At 33.7% G+C, this 20,817-nt stretch overlaps 1 protein-coding gene across 5 annotated transcripts in view; it reads right to left on the bottom strand.

Moving 5' to 3' along the window:
* The window catches only part of CCDC125 (coiled-coil domain containing 125), an 80,181-nt gene that overhangs the window by 49,841 nt on the left and 9,523 nt on the right, over window positions 1–20,817 (bottom strand). For 3 of the 5 annotated variants that reach the window (XM_051992700.1, XM_051992690.1, XM_051992663.1), the window contains exons 2-7: window positions 13,050–13,378; window positions 7,747–7,808; window positions 6,926–7,012; window positions 5,829–5,906; window positions 3,421–3,506; window positions 1,729–1,811 (exon numbers count right to left, since the gene is read on the bottom strand). In XM_051992700.1, coding sequence (XP_051848660.1) covers window positions 1,729–1,811; window positions 3,421–3,506; window positions 5,829–5,906; window positions 6,926–7,012; window positions 7,747–7,808; window positions 13,050–13,338 — 685 coding nt within the window. In that variant the 5' untranslated portion in view covers window positions 13,339–13,378. Of the gene's footprint in view, window positions 1–1,728; window positions 1,812–3,420; window positions 3,507–5,828; window positions 5,907–6,925; window positions 7,013–7,746; window positions 7,809–13,049; window positions 13,379–18,933; window positions 19,042–20,817 lie in introns of those variants that run through there. The other 2 variants (XM_051992673.1, XM_051992681.1) reach the window with 2 other exon arrangements.

Genomic DNA, 20,817 nt, shown 5'->3' with positions numbered 1-20,817 from the left:
AATTATACTCTAATGGAGTATTTTGCCATTTACCTTATCAAATTATTTGACAAATGAGGAAACTCAGGCAAATAGAGTTAAGTGACTCACCCAGGATCACATAGCTAATAAATATTTTAGGCCTAATTTGAACTTGGGAAGATGAGACTTCCTGACATCAAGCCTGACACACTATTTACTGGGCTACCTACTTGCACACACTCACAGCCACACAGATACTACAGATTGATACATAGATGCATATAGGTATCATAAACAAATACTGCACATCATCATAGCTAATATTTGTATGGTACTTTAAGGTTAGCAAAGTACCTGATAAATATTAATTCATTTCATCCTCACAACAATCCTGTGAAGAATGTGCTATTATTATCCTCATTTTATAGATGAAGAAAAAGAGGCAAAAGAGGTAAAATTACTTGGCCAGTGTCATTTAGCTAGTAAGTGTTTGAGGCAGGATTAAAACAAAATAGACAATGATTTGGGCTTAAAATTGCACAGAAGGAGATGAGCAGGCTGAATTGTTTTTGTAAAACTATATAATGCTTTTAATGATCCTAAGGTCAATATTCTCCTGGTGTTATATGGCCACAAGTCATGGGAAAGGATCATCTCCAAAAAACTAAAATTAAACATCAACCCAAGAGTAATAGTGTGTTGGGTGTAAGAAGTTTATTAACACATAACAAGCCAAGAATTGCACTTGAAAAACAGTGTAAAGGGTATCATTAGAGAAATGTATACTCAGAAGAAATGAGACATCAGTCATGGAGAGAGCTTGAGGAATAACTAACAGATAGTTCATATGTCTCATCAGAATTCATGCAATTGAACTAAAGGGTTCCTGACACATTAGGTAGCCCTCCATTTGGGGGAATTTATGTAATATTTTATAGTATTTATATATTTCAAGTAAAAAATGTGAAATTTCAGAATAGAAAATTATGATATGTAAAGAGTGTCCCAAAAATTTTAGTGCAGTTTTAACTTTAATAGCTTCAAACTACACTAAGACCTTAGAGATATATCCTGTATATAGCTAGATATAAGCCTGAAATTCTATTACCAAGGGCTCTAAGTTACCATCCAAATTCTCTATTGTCATAGAATTTTGGGGGAATGTTCACTGAATCATAAATGTAAGAGTTTTTAAGCTGGTCAAGATCTTAGAGATCATTTAATTCAATCTTCTCACTTTACAGATAAAGAAACTTTGGGACAGAGAAGTTAAATGATTAGCTTAAAGTAGTAAGGGGTCAGAGCTGGGATTTGAATTCAGAGCTTCTGTTGCTAATTCCAAGAACCTTCATTCTGCAGCATGTTGCTTCCCTCTTGCTTGAGATAAGTAAACCCTTGGCTGCACTGGAAACTTTTTGTTTACATTTTTTGTTATAAAAGAATTTCTGCCATGATGATAGTTGTGATATGGAATTTGACCTTTATCATAAAATCACATTGTTATTCATCCTACATTTAAAGGATATTCAATTCTTCCAAACTCAGTATTAGACTACAAAAAATAAATCGTTAAATTGACCACTGGATTTTTAGTTCTCCCAGTTTATCAAATAATTATACACTGAGAAGAATAAGAATATGTGTGGCTCTGTCAAAAATCATAAAATGTAGCTTTCATTAGTGGATTTCTACTAATTATATAACTTCATAATTTTCACAAAATCAATATTTAAAACAAAGAATCCTCCAAAAAATGTTTTTACTTACTTGCATTTTCAGACTTAAGCCTTTTAACTTCTTCTGTTCTTAATTTCAGTGTTTCTTTAAGGATTGAATTTTCACAATATACTCTAATGGAAAAAAAAAAGTCTCATAAATTAATGACTGATGATCCCATTCTTTCAATTCAGTTAAATTACTGTCATCATGATAATTAGAATACAAAAAGTAGTTTTTCATATTTTTAAGTTGTACATATTTTCTACAATATGAATAATACTAAAATAAAGACAATTTAATGGAGTGTGGTCATTTTAAAGTGTTCCATTTCTCCTGAATTTACTATAAATTGTTTTAATCAAGTAGTAATTCTCTCCAGAAATATCTCTAAGCCTTTGAGTTTTCTGCACAGATCTGCTTTATATTTTTTGTTTTGCTCTAGTTTCAATTCAATCTAATAGACATTACATCAGTGTACACATACACTTAAAAGAAGTACATAGATAAGGAACATCTTATTTCTTTTTTTCCTTTTAAGAGATAATAATTAGGGGCAGCTAGTTGGTGTAGTAGATAGAGTACCAGCCCTGAAATCAGGAGGACCTGAGTTCAAATCTGACCTCAGATACTTAATACTTCCACTTCCTAACTGTGTGACCCTGGGCAAGTAACTTAACCCCAATTGCCTCAGCAAAAAAAAAAAAAAAAAAGAGAGCGAGAGAATAATTAATAATAATAGCATTTAAATAGTGCTTTGAGATTTGCAAAACACTTTACTAGTTTTCTTATCCGATTGTCACAAATACCTAGTAAAGTAGGTGCTATTATTATCTCCATTTTACAAATAAGGAAACTGTAGAAAGAGGGTAAATGATTTGTCCAAAGTCATACAACTAGTAAAGATCTTCTAAGGTAGTATTCAAACTCATGTCTTCATGACTGCAAGACTAGCACTTTATACTAGGTAACTCTTCTAGTGAATCACCTCTAATAGAGAAAAGTTGGGAGTATTTATTCCATACATTTCTTGGATTACTAGGAATCATTTATTTAAAGAAAGCCATGGGGAAAAGAAAGGTGAAGGATAAAGAGGTATTACATTTCATTAGATCATTAAAAATTTATAGAACTTATAACTTAAAATGAATGTCAGAATAGTGATATGGACATGTGGAAATTCTAAGTGCTCTATTTTCAGTATCATCTTTATCCAACAGTCCTTACTATTGCTTAAGAAATTTTAGCAATTCAACTAAAAGAGCTCTCTCTATAAATACAGAGCAAATTAATTCACTTTCCAATTTAAATCAGCACATAATTATCAGGTATGAGATAGATATGTCAATTTCCTAAACAGGTCTGTCTATACTGCCAGAAGAAAGAAGTAGATAAATACATAGATACAGAGATACATAGAAAAACAATCAAATGAAGGAATGAATGAATACTTTTCATTATTATGAAAGCATATTAAACAGAAAAAATGCTGTATGTTGGTGATAGCAAAAAAAGAAGAAAAATTTTATAATTTATAAAAAGTATTTTCATGAAGCAAAATTTAAATACTAAAAAGTACTAACATTAATTTTTTAAAAAATGGAACATTGGTAATAAGAAAATACATAATTATTACTCAGCCATGTTGAGGATTAAAACATCAAGGGAGAAACAGTTAAATTATACTCATTTTGAATATTTTGATTTAAAAAGAAAAAAAATGTAATACTATAGCATACAAACCTGTCATATTTTTGGGCCCAAGATTCCTCTACAGTTTTAAATCTATTATGATCAAATTCAATTTCCCATTGCAGAGCATTTATTTCCTATAGAAAGAAAAAAAAAACCACATCTCATGATTGTTAATAACTAATCATAAATCCACTCTAATCTAATATAAATAACTGGTTAAACTTTTAATTACATGATAAATATTCTCAGTATTACTAAGACTCTTGTTAACCATGATTTCACCTTTAGAGTTGACACATTAAATGTTTCTCTCAGCAATTTCTCACAAAAATGTATACTTTTCCAGGTGGTTTATACAGTGTGAACTTCAGGAATGAGCATATAGAACTGCTGGTGGTCACTTTCATAAAAGTCTTGCTTTTTTCACCTCTTGTTCTCAGTGACAATCTGTCTAGCACAAAGGTGGAAAACAATACCAGTAAAAGTTCAAAATTCCTGGACTTGTGTCAATCAATCATGGTATCACCACCGAAAACGGCAATCAAAAATTTTAAAGACCAGTTTAATTTCACATCTCAGTGAATGTGATGGGGGTGAACTCTGAAACTGTATGTCCTTTAATCTGTAAAAGAAGGGTGATTGGGGTCTCAGGCTGTCCCCTGGGAAAAGCATACCTTTCCCATACAACACCCAGTTATCTGGTCAGAGATGTGGTCACACCCAAGATAAGTGATCTCTTTTCAATTGGAGATGTAAACCTGGGGCACTGACAACATTGAAGGAATCTCATCAATTTTGAATTGAATCCCAAGTTCAGAGGGTTAATAAAAGACAACTCTGAACCCCAAATCTTGGCAGAAGTCCGATACAGGACTATGCTTGCCAAGGAAGCTCTCTTCTTGGCAAAGCTGCCTCCCAGGACTTTTGCCCATTGTGGAGATATTCTCTTCTCAGTATTAATCTTTGTTGCCTTCCTGACAGGACCTTGCTACTAAGAAGTCTGTCTTCCTAGCAAAGCTGACTTCTCTCTTTTTTTTTTTTAAATTTTATTTTATTTAATAATAACTTTGTATTGACAGAATCCATGCCAGGGTAATTTTTTACAACATTATCCCTTGCACTCGCTTATGTTTCGTTTTTTCCCCTCCCTCCCTTCACCACCCCCCCCAAGATGGCAAGCAGTCCTATATATGTTTCAGTATATCCTAGATATAATACATATTTGCAGAACCAAACAGTTCTCCTGTTGCACAGGGAGAATTGGATTCAGAAGGTAAAAATAACTCGGGAAGAAAATCAAAAATGCAAATAGTTCACATTCGTTTCCCAGTGTTCCTTCTTTGGGTGTAGCTGTTTCTGTCCATCATTTATCCATTGAAACTGAGTTAGGTCTCTTTGTCAAAGAAATCCACTTCCATCAGAATACATCCTCATACAATATCGTTGTCGAAGTGTATAATGATCTCCTGGTTCTGCTCATCTCACTTAGCATCAGTCCATGTAGGTCTCTCCAAGCCTCTCTGTATTCAACCTGTTGGTCATTTCTTACAGAACAATAATATTCCATAACATTCATATACCACAATTTACCCAGCCATTCTCCAATTGATGGGCATCCATTCATTTTCCAGTTTCTAGCCACTACAAACAGGGCTGCCACAAACGTTTTGGCACATACAGGTCTCTTTCCCTTCTTTAGTATCTCTTTGGGGTATAAGCCCAGTAGAAACACTGCTGGATCAAAGGGTATGCACAGTTTGATAACTTTTGGGGCATAATTCCAGATTGCTCTCCAGAATGGTTGGATTCGTTCACAACTCCACCAACAATGCATCAGTGTCCCCGTTTTCCCACATCCCCTCCAACATTCATCATTATTTTTTCCTGTCATCTTAGCCAATCTGACAGGTGTGTAGTGATATCTCAGAGTTGTCTTAATTTGCATTTCTCTGATCAATAGTGATTTGGAACACTCTGTCATGTGAGTGGTAATAGTTTCAATTTCATCATCTGAAAATTGTCTGTTCATATCCAAAGCTGACTTCTCAATGCCAAACTCCTAATGAGGAGCTAAGAAAGCTTCCTTCTTAGTGAACAATAAAATTCCCTTTTCTTGCCACTAAGATTTTCGGGTTTGTGAATTTTTTCACATTGGACCAGAGGGGATTCCCCATCCCAATTCTTGCACCTCTTCACTATCACTACCTCATCATTTGCACCTCATCAAATGTAGTCTAGAAGAATCTATTAGACAACTATACAAATAAATATAAGCTAGAATATCGTAATTTCCATTAAAACAATTATTCAGCAAAATTCAAAACTGGGAAGGGGAAAGGAATAAGACAAATCAAATGCTTGTCACCTGGGCCCTCAAAGGCTAAAAGTAATAAATGTAGAATTTAGTTTCAAAGTTGTGCTGCATTATACAGATCTATTCTGAAATCTGTTCTCACCTTTTCCAAAGATTTCTTCTGTTCTTCTGATTTCTGAAGTATTTCTTTGGTATGGTTAGTAGCTTTACTAAATATTGCCTAAGCAAAACAAAGTTAAACTATTATTCATTTAAAGCTCACTAATAATCATTCCTGTATGTATGGTGAAAGTATTTTTTAATTACCATAGTATAGAAGACAATATAAATTTGACAAAAATAAAATAAGAAAATGCTAAAACAACTGAAATAGTAAATTATAAAACAGCTCTGGCACAATATTCCATTATATCTTGTTTTACTACCAACTTTGAAATTTGTTAATTTAGGGCAAAGACTGAAAAAGAACATCAGACAACTCTCAACAAAGATCTTTCCTAATAATATAAATCAATGTATAATTTCCTTTCCAATAGTTAAAAAGAGAAGTATTATATTATCAATATAGTGACATAGCTAGGAATTTTGACTCCCAACCAGAAATTTCTGGATGGTCTCCCAACTACTTCTATTATGTTAAAATCTCTCTCTTAACAAAAGAAAGTTCAGAAAAAAATTCACAAAAAGGACAACTTTGGAAGCTATGGCATAATTTAGTTTTATATATATATATATATATATATATATTATAAATATATAGTATATAATTTAAAAAGGAAGACAACTTGTACATAAAAGTGAATTATAGTTTCACCTATAAGCCATTTTTTTCTGTTCTACAATGTATATGGAAATGCTCTTTTTTAGTGTTCAAAATAAAAATTATTATTTAAAATTTTAAAAAAATATTTATTTAGTTAAATTAATTTTTAAATTTCCCATCTCAAGTTGTGTTATCTCATCTCTATATCAGTACTGTCCCCTTAAAGGAAAACAAAAGACCAAAGTTTATTTGGGAAGAAGCAGATTTCTATAAGTTGATAATCATTAACAACTATAGTAGTTGAGAATGATGCAAATGTGGAAGTGAATACATTAAAAGGTTTAAAAAGAGAACTAAAGGGTCAGTAAAAAACAGATTTTTAAAAATTATATTCTTGGTTAATATAAAAAATTGGAAATCATACCACTTAAACATATGAATACATTATTACAATTTTAAATTTTTTTTTTTTTTACCATGCTTTGGAGAATTTTAAGTGCTTCCCTTTTTCCCTCTAGTTGTCTTTGTGATGCTTCAAGTTCAATTCTCAGACTTTCTACTTCCTAAAGAAGGAAAATTGCAGAAAAAATAAGGCTAAGATCTCTTCTGTCCTCCACATACCATCTATAAAACACAAATTCAATTAGCTTATATTTAATTATGGCCTTAGAGCACTGTGGGAATAAATAAACCACCTATAGGTTAAAAGTGACCCATTGCGAATCAATTCTGAAGATTGATTTTGCTTTATTTGTATTTGCAAATCATTGCATTTCATTACAGATCATTTGCATTTCAGAGCAATCAAAACTCAGTGGTTACTTAACATTAAACTAAAATATTACAAACACAGCTTCATATCTACTTGCTCTTGTTCAAGCCTTTAACTCTAAACCTCCCTCTCTACAAAAATCAGCCCTATGCTCATTTCCATACCGCTGAACTACTCTTTGTACTTCTGCATTTGAGGGAAGACTAGTCAAGACTACACATTCTCCTAAAAGTAAGGAGACCGAGGGAAAGAGGTGATGTGGACTTCTTGGTCTTCATGGCTATAAACAAAAAGCTGTGAAAGAGGAAGCTTGAAAGATTCATTACCAAATATAATCTCTTTGAGAGAAAATGGGGTTTAAGATGAAGGACAATGCCTGAGCTTGAAAAGAAAGAACATGCTGAGACTTAGTTACAACATATAGAAATTTAAACATTTGTCTTCCACATACTTTTAATTTTATTTAAATATCTTTATTTTAGATTCAAATACAGTTTTCACAATAGCAAAGATCAAAGAATTTACCTGTAAAACATCATGAAGTTGTTGTCTTAATTCTTCATTTGATAATTCTGAATGAGTAGAATCTATGAAATTAAATGCATAATTTAGTACTTTTAACATTTAAGCAGATAAAAGATATCCTTTTTTCATAAAAAACCAAATATACTTTTCTCCCAATCCACAAGTGAACCCAACAAAGCTGCACATACTATTCAAACAGTTTACAAATAAAGATTAAAATGTTTAAAAAAAAAAAGATATAGAACAACAGTTAAAACAATTTTTAAAAATACATTCTGTAATGGGTAAAGCAAGGCCCATAACAGAGATTCTAATCAAATGCTATATATAATGGAAAAGTAATTTAGAGAGTATACTATTTTGATGTGATCAGGGAACCAAATGATGCGGTTAGTGACAATGCAGAGAGTTATGGGAATCCCTCTTTGGTTGGTGTGGGTCCAATGTACCCAAAATATTAGACTGGCAAAAGGAAGTTTATTGGCACTGAGAAGTCAGCTTTTGCTAGTGGCCTGATAGAGAGATAAAGGTACTAGCAGAGAAACCCTGCAGAGATAAAGAGTGGTTAACTCTGAGAAGAGAATGTCCTCACAGAAGGCAGGGGGTCCTGGCAGACAGCTATGGCAAAGAGAGGTCCCTTAGCATGGCATATTCCTGCTTTTAGGCCTCTGCCAAGAAATGAGCCCCTAAATTGCCCTTTAAATAGGAAATCTGAAACTAAAGTTTCAATTGAGTGAAATTACTTCAATGTTGTCACTGCCCCCAGGCCTAGATTCCCAGTTGAATAACATCACTTAAGTTCAAGCTAAATAGGATCCTAGACTAATTTTCAGCTCAACAGAGGGTGCAGCTACTCAATAGAGATATCAGGTTCAGATCTCCAGCTAAATAAGACCATTTAAGTTCAAACTAAAGAGGGAGTGGTCCTGGACCAATCTTCATGAAACCACTTAAGTGCCCTGAAGGATGGCTCTCTGTCTGAGGAGAGTTTCTTCCCCCGCCACCCTGCAAAATCAGGACAGTTTCAGGGTTCCCTCCATCAATTTTATTATACTATTTTTAGTTTCAATCAATCAATATTTATTAAGCCCTTCTATGTGCCAGGCACTGTGCTAAGCACTAGGTTTCAATTTTATCAATAAAATTATAGGGATATTTGATCAGGAATGTTTTGATACATTATATGTAATTAATTTCACAAGAATGATTAAAATTAATTTATGGCTTCAGTTACATTTTCCCTTTCTGAAATTGTGCTCAATTTTACATGAAATTTCTAAAAGTTAAGCTTTATATGAATAAAAGTGAGGTAAGAATCATACAGTTTTTATTTTTGTTGTGACAATGACATGGAAAAACACAAATCACCAATCTTCAAGTGAGCAGTTAAAGAGAAATTGGTCAAGTCTTTTGAGTAAAGTTAAATAAAAAGAAAGTGTTATCATTGGCAAGAAATTCCTAGTACTGTTTTCTTCTTTATTGCTATTTTGAACATGAACCAAAATTAAATTAGTAATTGAAGTACAATTTACGTCATGGTTTTTCCCCCAAGACTCTATGAAAGTACTATTTAGGGTTTTTTGTTTGTTTGTCTGTTTGTTTTTCATATCATCATTATTTCTCAATAACCACCTCCCATTAGAATTCTCCCTCTTAAAAAAAAAAAATTCTCCCTCTTAAGAGAAAGGTATCATTAAATCAAAACAGATTTATGACGCTGTCTAACTGCAGGTAAATTCCACAGCAGCAATCACCTCAATTTTTTCCAAATAAGATGTCATGTTCAGTTATGATTTTTTTTTTTTTAGTGTTATTTATCATTACTTTACTGTGGTCATTTTTGTTTTTATATTTCTCAGTTCCTATTCCTTTGCTCTGTATCAAATTCATACAAGATCTTTACATGTTTTTCTGAATTGTTCATATGTCATTTCTCTTTCAGTACACAAATAGCCCACTATATTCATAGACTCCAATATGTTCAGCCATTCCATAAATAATAGACATCCACTTTGGTTCCAGTTTTATGCTACTTCAAAAAGCACTGCAATGAATATTTGGAAATTTCATTAGACTTTCTGTTTTTTACTTCCTCAAGTACATGCCAGGCAATGGCATTCCTGAGTGAAAAGGTATAAACACTACTTTCCAAATTATTTCTCAGAATGTTTGTAGCAATTCGTAGCTCTATCAACAACAGTGGATTTGTTTGCTTGTCTCTCCACTGTTATTCCAACATTGGCACCTACCATCTTTTCATGATCTTTGATAATTTGGGATGAAATCTAAATTGTTACAATTTGCATTTTTCTCATTATTAATGATTTAAAACATTTTGTCACATGCCTCATTTGCATGTCTTTTGAAAATTCCATAATCTTTGATCATTTGTGATAGGATTTCAAGAATGGATTAACCCAGCAGAATATCTCAAGGTCACAGTGGCAAAGCTGTAGGATACAGTTAAAAAATGACAGTGCTATCACACTAATCATAGGATTTAGAACTATTAAAAAACCTTAAAGATCATTTAATGAAAAAAGACAGAGCTAAAGCAGCCTGATTTCAGAAAAGCCTGGAAAGACTTATATGAACTGATGCTGAGTGAAATGAGCAGAACCAAGAGACACAGTAACAAGAAGATTATGTGATGATCAACTGTGATGGACTTGGCTCTTTTCAGCAATGCAGTGATTCAAGACAATTCCAACAGACAGGATGGAAAATGCCATCTGCATCCAGAGACAACTATGGAGAATGAATGTGGATCAAAGCATAGTATTTTTATCTTTTTTGTTTGTTTGTTTGCTTGCTTTTTCTTTGTCTTTCCCTTTTGGGCTAATTTTTCTTGTACAACATGACAAATATGAAAAAATGTCTAAAAGGATTGAACATTTATTCTTTTTTAAAGTACTACAAAGGGGTAGCTAGATGGCACAGTGAATAGAGCACTAGACCTCAAGTCAGGAGGACCTGAGTTCAAATCTGGCCTCAGATACTATTTCCTACCTGTGTGACCTTGGGCAAGTCACTTAATCCCAACTAATTCAGAAAAAAATAAGTACTACATAAATGTGAATTATCATTATTAGTGTCAGATATTTTTCATATACTTTAGAAAATTCTTACTTCAATGCTTTCTTATGGCATGGAGGTGATCCTGGCACTAGAAGGTTAAGCCAGTAAAATATAAGCCTACCAAATTTTACGCCAGGGAATCTGACTGCTATATAATAACTAGCCAAGTAGGAAAATAATTACCAACAGGTTGATCAGAAAATGAACTTTTTAGCCAGAGACCCATGAAATAGATAACAATGAGTCTCATTTCTGTGACATTAACTTTCATTTCTATGTTAACTATTTTGAAGCAATGGAACAAAAGAGCAAAGGATTCCTTATTAAATAAATGGCCAAAGGATTTGAACAGCTTTAATAAAAAATAAATAAGGAAAAAAAGAAATGCACATGATTAATGCCTAATTTTTTCAATGCTCTGAATCATTAGCATATTAGTAAACAACTCTAAGGTTTCCATTCACAATAACCAAACTGGCAAAGATAATAAAAGATGGGAATAGTCAAATATTGGAAACAGAATGCTGTGAGAACACAGGTACACTAAGCAGTTAGTTAATGGAGCTATGAATTGTTTGGGGAACCCTTCAGAACAATTTGAAAGTATGTGATCAAAGTGAATAGATTGTTCATACCCACAATTCCTATTGATTCATGTTGTAAGGACAAAAACAGAAGGAATCCAGAGGTACAAAGATAAAAATGAAATTATTTCTACCCTCAAGGAGTTTATTATTCTACTGAAAAGAGAAGGGAGGAGACATATGCATAAGTAAATTTATATATACATAGATACACACATACACAAAATATTTTAACAGGAAAATAATGCTACTAGGAAGATCATTAGGAAAGTACTCCTGTAGGAGACAATATCTGAGCTGGACTCTGAAGAAAACTAAGGATGCTAGGAGGCAAAAGGGCCACATGGGGAACCCACTTGGCAAAGGCAGAAGTGAAAAATGTAATGTCATAAATTGTTAACAATTGCATGTGATTGAAACAGTGTGGAAAGGGAAACGATATGAAATAAAAAGGGTAGTATCAACTAGTATTTATTAAGACAAGTAGGTAGGAAACAGGGATTTAAATAACAGGTGGTAAAAAATAAATCAGGTTGAGTGGCTTATATTTTACCCAAAAATCACGAGGGATTTTTGGAAGATTTTCTGGGGGAATGAAGTATGAAATGAGCAGGGTGTGAAATACTGATTTAGCAACCATGTAGAAACTGTATTGGAGAGGAAAGACTGGAGGTAGGATGACCTCTGGTGGTAGAGATAGAATATTGACTAGTACAGATGAGGTGATGAAGACATGAATTGGTGGAGAGACCATAATAAAGGAGAGAAGGTACGAATGAAATATATATAATTGATTCAGGAGTTGAGGGAGTGGGAGAAGTCAAGGATAACTCCAAGATTGTGAACTTAGGTTACTGAAGTGAGATAGTGCCCTCAACAGAAGATTGGAAGAGGGGGCGATTTAGGTGTGGGAACACTTAAAGAAATTAATTCAGACTACTAATTGGAAGGACAAATATTGAAAATGAAGCTTAAATACTATGGCCACACAATGAGAAGAAGAGATTTATTGGAAAATACCCTGATATTTGGAAGACTGAAGGCAAAAGGAGAAAGAGATGACAGAGTATGAGAGGATAGATAGTGTCATGGAAAAAAAGAACATGAATTTGGATACACTTCAAGAGATAATGGAGTATAGAAAGACCTAGCTTTCTATGGTTCAGAAAGTCATAAAACGTCAGACACAAATGAACAACAGCAGAAACAAATTAAAGCATTCCAGATGGGACCTGTTCAGTTTTAGGTTACTATTGGACATCTAGGTCAAGAAATCCAGAAAGTAGTTGCTAAGGGCAAAGGTAAGTGCATTACTATACTTAGGAGGGAAACTAGGGATGGACATAGAAATTTGGAAGTCATCTCCATGAAGATGATAATTTAACACATGAGAGCTGATAAGCACATCAAGGAAGAGGTCCCATATAAACCAAAATATTTATGGCAGCACTTTTGTGGTAGCAAAAAAAGCAAAAACAAACAAACAAAAAAAGTGAATACTCATATCAACAATCCTATAAAGTATCCAGAAGAAGAGAAATACTAAAGTTACAAATGAATACTCAAAATGAAGTGTTTGGAAAATTTTTAATTTGCTTTAATCACTCAGAATAAAGGGGGAAATGAGAAATTTTGTCTTACCAGTACTATTTTGTCTTTTACAACTTGCAAATCCATGATTTTTGGAAGATGTGCCATGTGAATTATGATGCTTGAAATAACGAAAAATGGTACTGTTGCTTTCTTCCCCCTTTCCTGGAGATAAAGAAAAGGATCCTATTCTGGAATTGGATGCCTTTGAATCTTCTGCTTCATAAATACCACCAGGTTTTCTGCCAAGACCATTTCCTAGATCTCCATCTGTCATGTCATCTTCCCCTCCAAAGGTTTCCTCTTCCAGTTTTGGGGGCAATTCAATCACCACACTCATTACTCAAATGTGCTTTTAATATACAGAAGAACACACTTATCTACAAGTAAGAGAAATAGTCATAACACTTAAATTTAATAGAAAAAGTAAAATTTGCGGAAATGAATAGAAGGTTCCCAGTATTCAAAACAATTACCAAAACCCACTATCAGTGTACAAATACCACTTCATTGCAAACAAAAAATGTTCAAATGACCACCCATACTGATTTTACTTACTAGAATATAAAAATTAAAATCTTAAATACTTCTGATTTGAAATTATTGAAAATTTGAAAGTAATTGTTTCCTCTGAATTCAACATAATACTGATCAAAACTAACAAACTCAGTCTCTTCCAGCAAAACAGGGAATTATCAGTTTTTTAAAGGTATAGAAAAAAAATAGTTTAGTGCTACTTTAGAGGACATAGATCAGAATACATCTCCCTTCATCCTGATTAAGATATAGTTGAATCCATCACCACAGTTACTATAGTCCCAAGTAACTATTTATTAGTCTAGCAATAATTGTTGAAATGAAGTCAAAGTTTTTAATGACGTGACAGGTAAAAGAGTATTCTCTATATGAGGAAAGAAAGAAAGATAAAGAAAGAGATATAGAAAAAAGATAAAGAGAGAGAAAGAAAGAGGAAAGGAGAGAGAAAGGGAGGGAGAGAGGAAGGAAAAAGGGAGGGAGGGAGAGAGAAAGGGAAGGAGAAGGGAAGGAGAGAGGAAGAAAAAGAAAGAAAGAAAGAAAGGAAGAAAGAAAGAAAGAAAAAAGGAGGAAGGAAAGAAGGAAGGAAGGGAGGGAGAAAGGAAGGAAAGGAGAGAGGAGGAAAGGAGAGAGGGAGAAAGGAAGAAAAAGAAAGAAAGATAGATAGAAAGAAAGGAAGAAAGAGGAAGGGAGAGAGGAAGGGAGAGGGAAAGAGGAAGGAAAGAAGGAAGGAAGCAAGAAAAAGGGAAAAAAGAGAACAGATCTCTTTAGTTTAAATAATGGCAAAAACAGTGGAGGAAAAACAGATATTGTTGAGTGGCAATGGTGGTATTGTCAGCTTTGTTAAGTAACACCTCTGAATTACTGCCAGTATTGTTTGTGTGATGCCATCAGGAAAAGAGACTAAGAAATGAGATCTAGAACACATTCTGGGCTCTTAAAAATGCAACTTTCAAAAGAAAAGATGATTTATTCCAGTTCTAAAGTTACCATTAAGTTATTTTTTTACAGTTATTAAACACAAATGTCAAGTAAATGGCTTGATATTAAGTGTTGTTTGGCACTTAGAAAGATATTCATAGGCAATGTCTATTTGAAAGAAGACTCATAAAATGAAAGGGAAGTGTCATACAGATATAAGTAGCTTCCATTTCTGAAGCTCTTATCAGTTGAAATTCCCTCCTACTACACCCCCCCCAAAAAAAAAAAATTAAGTTATCACTACTTCAAGCAAGCCTATCAATAATTTTAGTTTACTTATTGGAGAATGCACCAAGGAGGAAAAGGACTTCTTGATTCTTCTCTTCCATCATGAGTAATGGTATCTTACAGCAGAAAACACACAGACACAGTACCTATGTGCTTATATGCAGGCTGAAAGGAGGAGTCAAGACTACTGCAGCCTAAACCCCAAGCTTCTGTGGAGAAGATCCCTACATATAACCTAGCCTACTAGCACAGAAGGGTCAGCACCTACTTTAAGGATTGCTTCATGGGTAAAATCCAAGTTAAAGAGTTCCTAATTTGAGAGTTCCAAGTACTGTATCTTCTAGAGAAAGGATTCTCTGATACATCCAGACGATTGGAGAGAGAAAAAGCCAATCCATATGGTTCCTATGCAGCATCGTACTTGGACTGCAAAACCACTGAAGACTTCAGCTGAGCCAGAAGCTTGGGCTTAATAGGAATCATGGCCAACCAGTATGCGGCAGCAGCCAGTGGAGTGTAATCTAACAGAGACTGTGAGACCAATACAATCAGGAACAGTTCTAGGACAATAATGACCCTGAATATTAGTGATATGAAACATCAACTCCAATATGCCATGACCATGTATGAATCCAATGTGTGAATCTTACAACTTCTATGTACATGTACTTATTCTTTCTAATGTTAGGTGTATTTGTGAGAGAGGTTTGTGGAATATATTTTGTTGCTACTCTTCATACAACCCATTTCAGTAAATGCTTTACTCAAAATTAATTGTGTCCTCTGGCTGATTATTGAAAAGTAAAACATATTTGGAGCTTGAGAGGTTGTGGAGTCACAGATTACTTTGAATTCAGAATAATCATGCAACCCAACCTTTGAATTAGCACTATCTACAAAAGTCTAAGTAGACTTTTTTTCACTTCACAAAATTTGAAAATTTTAGGAACAAAATCAAATTTAAATGATGAAGCTATGAAAAAAATTCTAATATTCATATTAACTGATATGATATGTGTAATGAATATACTAATAATTTAGATTTTTCAGAGCTACCATTTTCCCAGCAGATTCTGACTTGGCTGTCAAAGTCTCACAATGCAACTTAAAATGATCAATCAATTCTTGACAACACTCTCCTATCTATGTTAAATGAAATGAATCAAAGATTGCAGAACTTGTTCTCATCCCACAGATCTTGAGTTCTGTCCCTTCCAAGTAACAAACCCTGAAATTTGCAACAATCATACCCTAAATTTTCTTACAGTAACGGGCTTGTGGAAAATTACTTAGGCCACAAAAACGTGATTGTTTATAAGCCACTTTCCTCCTTCCTTCCCACTTTTCATTTGTGTATAAAAACTGTGCCTTTATTGCAAAAGGCACGGTCTTCTTCCCAAGAGAGCTTCTGTTTTGTAAACCACATTCCTCACACTAAAATTGATTCATTAAGCCTCTACCTGATCTCTAAAAACCTGTTTCTAGGCCTGCTTTGTACAGTTGGAGTCATTCACAGTTTAGAGGTCAATACAATAAATAAAGTTAATAAAGACAACTCTTGACCACAGCTAGCCTTTGGCAAAACTATAAAGAAAGAAAATTCCTTCCTGTCCCAGTTTCTCCTTTTTCTATTCTTTTATCCTTTCTATGCATTCATCATAAGAAAAATGTAGGTTTCATGTTTAACATATACTGGATTACTTAACATCTAGGGGAGGAGGGGAGGAAGGAAGGGAAAAGGGGAGAAAAATTGGAACACAAGGTTTTGCAAGGGTCAATGTTGAAAAATCATCCTTGCATATGTTTTGAAAATAAAAAGCTTCCCAAAAAAAGGGGGGAGGGGGAGAAGATAAAATAAAAATATAGGTTTTTTGGGAGTAGAACTCACTGGGAAGTTTGGAGTTTTTAAATCCCCTGTGCTTATTAAAGTGCCCTGGACATAGTAGGTATTAATAAATTCAATGAACTGAATGCTTTACATTCCTCACCTTTCACGAAAACCAGTTAAGAAAGAATCTCAAAATCACATAAAAAAAAAAAAATTAAAGTACTTTATTTTTCCAAATACATGCAAAGATATTTTTCAATATTCACCTTTGCAAAACTTTTTGTTTCAAATTTTTCTCCCTCTTCCCCCATCATGCCCCACCACCACCACAACAAGCAATCTGATATAGGTTAAATGTGCAATTCTTCTAAAGATATTTAATTCTATCTATTCTTAATAAGTCTTGATAAGTTACCTTGCCAAAGTCCATTTGTATTTAAGCAAAGGAATGAATTTCTAATTGTGGAATTCTAAGAATCTAAGGAGTGAATAGTAAAGAACAAAGCATTTTCAGGGGAAAAGAGATTTTAGAATGGTCCTGAAATTATATCCCTTTGTCCAGTACCTACTTTTCCTAATCAAAGCTTAGCCCAGTTCAGGTTCAGTTTCTAGCTAGGTATAATAAAGCATATATTTTTGAATACAAGGGAAAGGAAATAAGCATTAATTAATTAAGTGCTAAGGCATTGTGCTAAATTTACAAATGTTATCTCATTTGATCCTGTAAATAACGCTGATAAATGGGTGCTATTATTACCCTCATTTTACAAGAGGAAACTGAAACAAGAGGTTAAATGACTTGTCCAGAGTCACCTAGCAAATATCTGAGTTCACATTTGAACTCAGATCTTCCTGATTCTAGCCCAATGATTGCTCTATCCACTGAATCCCAACAAAACAAATCATCTGAGATGTTCCGCCTTTGTCTGGAATCCTAAGGAAAATGCCACTCTATTTTGTGATACTATTTATTCTTATTTCTAAAAGAAAATTCATGAGAAATGTCCCAATGAGAATGAAATTTTCCTTCAATATCCTCTTGTATATTATTTTGCTTCCTACCTTTTCTATAAAAAATGCAACCAAATTCTAAGCCTCCTCCCTCTTGTGTAAAAATGTGATGAGAGTAACTATTTTTCAAACCAACTGCTTCACTGCAGCCATTTAAATGTTCCATGGTTTTCTTCATTATAACTCATATTTCTATAAGGCTTAAAGTTATAGAGTATCTTCCTCACAACAACCCTGTGTTAGGCAGGAAGTACAAGTATTATTATTATTATTCCTATTTTAGTGAGGAGGAAACTGAGACTCCATAAAAAGGAAGTGACTGGCCCCAAAGACAAACCCACAGTATGTGACAGTCTGAATTTGAATCAGTGCTCTCTTAACTTCAAATCTATTTTAATCCCATTGTACCATTCTGCTTCTAAATATATAAATGATTACAAATTGGTATTTTTTTTAAACTACTATTTTTGCATACATTTAAACAGATAAGCCACAAGAGTAAAACATATAATGACTATAACATTGTAAATGAAAGATCCCTAAAAGGAGGTTGAACTTGGAGTAACTGAAAAAACCCAAGGAAGGAAGGGCCTGGAGAAGAGATGATAAAACATACCTCCTCCCTCACTGCAGAGAGGTGGGAGACTACTAGGGGCTTAAAAGGGCATAAATATGCACTGTCAGAAAAGGTTTCTGTGTCAGAAGTTTTGGCTTAATTGTTTTTCTTTGTCACAAGGGAGGGTTGGAAACCACTATGATGTAAAGACAAAAGGCACCAAAATAAAATGTATTTAAAAAAAAAAGATGAGTATTTTATGCAATGTTAACAGAATCAAATTTAGGTGATAAGCCTCAAGATATAAAGCAAAATCAAATGCATCTTGCATCTTCTCTCAAATATTCTGCTCTTTAAACAGCTGGTTGGACAGAACTCCAAAGAAATACAATTTTATTATCATGGTCCCTCAACTTGAGCATCTTTTATAATACTGTGACAGCTAAACAAAGGCCAAGAAGTAAGGAATTTAGCTATTCCTTAGAATCAATGACTTGAAAATAAGGTTTACAAAAAAGAAAAGAAATCAGATTTATTCCTAAGTAAAGAAAGTATGAAAAAAATCTCCTTGACTTAAAAGTTGGCTCTTTGAAACACTAAGCCACACTACTGATGAAATAACTAAGTGAAAACAGGAGAAAATAAAGTCACAGGCTCTAGAACAATAAGGACAATGGGATATGTCAAAAGAAACATTGATTCTGAATCAAAGGGGTCTGGATTCAAATTCCATCTATTCCATACTTACTACTTGTGATCTTAGCCAGTTCACTTAACTTAGACCTCCATTTCCTCACCTGTAAAATAAAGGATTTGGACAAGGTCTCTCTGGTTCTGCACAAGATCATAATCCTATAATCAGCTGGTCCAATATTCACATCTTAGAGATCTGGAAAATAATGCCCCAAATAATCAAAATAATTTGACCAGGATTATAAATCTAATAAGTAGTAGAGTACAAAGTTGAGTTTACTCAAATACTATATCTAGCATTTCAATTTTATTGTTCTATCTTTTAATAAAAAGCCCAATTATACCTTGTTAAGAATTATATTAACAAGGACGATAGAAGAATATAGAGTAATTTAAATGAAGTTCAATGTTTATTAGAGGTTGGAGCCACTATTTTAGGGTATAAGTTGTTTAGTCAGTCATATTTATTATTGTGCTAAGAAGGCACATGTTAAATGCTGGAGATACAAAGAAATGCAAAAACAATCCCCATCTTCAAAGAGCTTACATTCCTTTTTTTAAATTTTATTTTATTAAAGCTTTTTATTTACAAAATATATGCATGAGTAATTTTTCAACACTGACCCTTGCAAAACTTTCTGTTCCAAATTTTTCCCTCCTTCCCCCCACCTCCTCCCCTAGATGGCAAGTAGTTCAATACATATGTTAAAATATGTTAAATCTAATACACACACACACACACACATATACACACACAGTTATTTTGCTGCACAAGAAAAATCGGATCAAGAAGGGGAAAAAAAACCTGAGAAAAAAAACAAAATGCAAGCAAACAACAGAAAGAGTGAAAATGGTCTACACTCAGTTCCCACAGTCCTCTCTCTGGGTGTAGATGCCTCTCTCCATCACTGAACAACTGGAACTAAGTGAATCATCTCATTGTTCAAGAATCATCAGAATTGATCATCATATAATCTTGTTGTTGCCATGTACAATGATCTCCTGGTTCTGCTCATTTCACTGAGCATCAGTTCATGTAAGTTTCTTCAGGCCTCTCTGAAATCATCCTGTTGGTTGTTTCTTACAGAAAAATAATATTCCATAACATTCACATACCATAACTTATTTAGCCACTCTCCAATTGATGGCATCCATTCAATTTCCAGTTTCTAGCCAATATAAAAGAGTTTACATTCTAATGAAGAAACAATATGTAAATAACTAAGTACATATCAATTATATACAAGAATAAGTGGAAGGCATTAGCAGTTGAGGAGATCAAGAAAAGCCTTTTTTAGAAAATGAGATTGAGTTAAGTCTTAAAGGAAGCTAGGGAAATCAAGAGGTGGAGGTTAGGGGAGCAGAATGCTCTAGGCATAAGGCACCACCAGTGAGAAAAAAAGAGATGTGAAATGAATATGGTATTCCAAGAACTGTAATTAGACCAGTGTAGATGGGTCATTTAGTTCATGGAAGGAAGGAAAGGAAGAAAAACCTGGAAAGGTAGGAAGTGTCCAGGTTATAAAGAGCTTTAAGTGACAAAGGAGTTTATATGAGGAGAAGAAATGAGCTTCAGAAAAATCAGCATGGCAGCTGAGTGGAGGACAGATTACAGTAGGAGAAGACAGGACAGGGAGACCATTTAAAAAGTTCCTTTGTGAGTAGTGGTTTTTTGAGAAGAAAAAATGATAGAAATATGATATTGTGAAGATAGAAATGGCAAAATTTAGTCACAAATTAGAAATGGGGGGAAACAAGGAGTCAAGGACGACACTGAGATTGGAAAATGAAAATGCCTTTAGAAGTAATAAGAAAGTTGGGAAGAGGGGAAAGTTGGGAAGTTTGGGGAGGCATGAGCTCTTTATATATGATTGTTGCTGAGGAAAGAGAAGAGATAATGTTGGAAATGGAGATGTGGGAATTATCTGCATTCTGTTGCTGTTCAGTCATTTTTCAATTGTGCCTGATTCTTCATGACCTCATCTGGA

Source organism: Antechinus flavipes, chromosome 1, assembly GCF_016432865.1.
Source record: "Antechinus flavipes isolate AdamAnt ecotype Samford, QLD, Australia chromosome 1, AdamAnt_v2, whole genome shotgun sequence".
Taxonomy (NCBI): domain Eukaryota; kingdom Metazoa; phylum Chordata; class Mammalia; order Dasyuromorphia; family Dasyuridae; genus Antechinus; species Antechinus flavipes.
The sequence above is the reverse complement of the archived record's forward strand: the minus strand, read 5'-3'. Positions and strand labels throughout refer to the sequence as shown.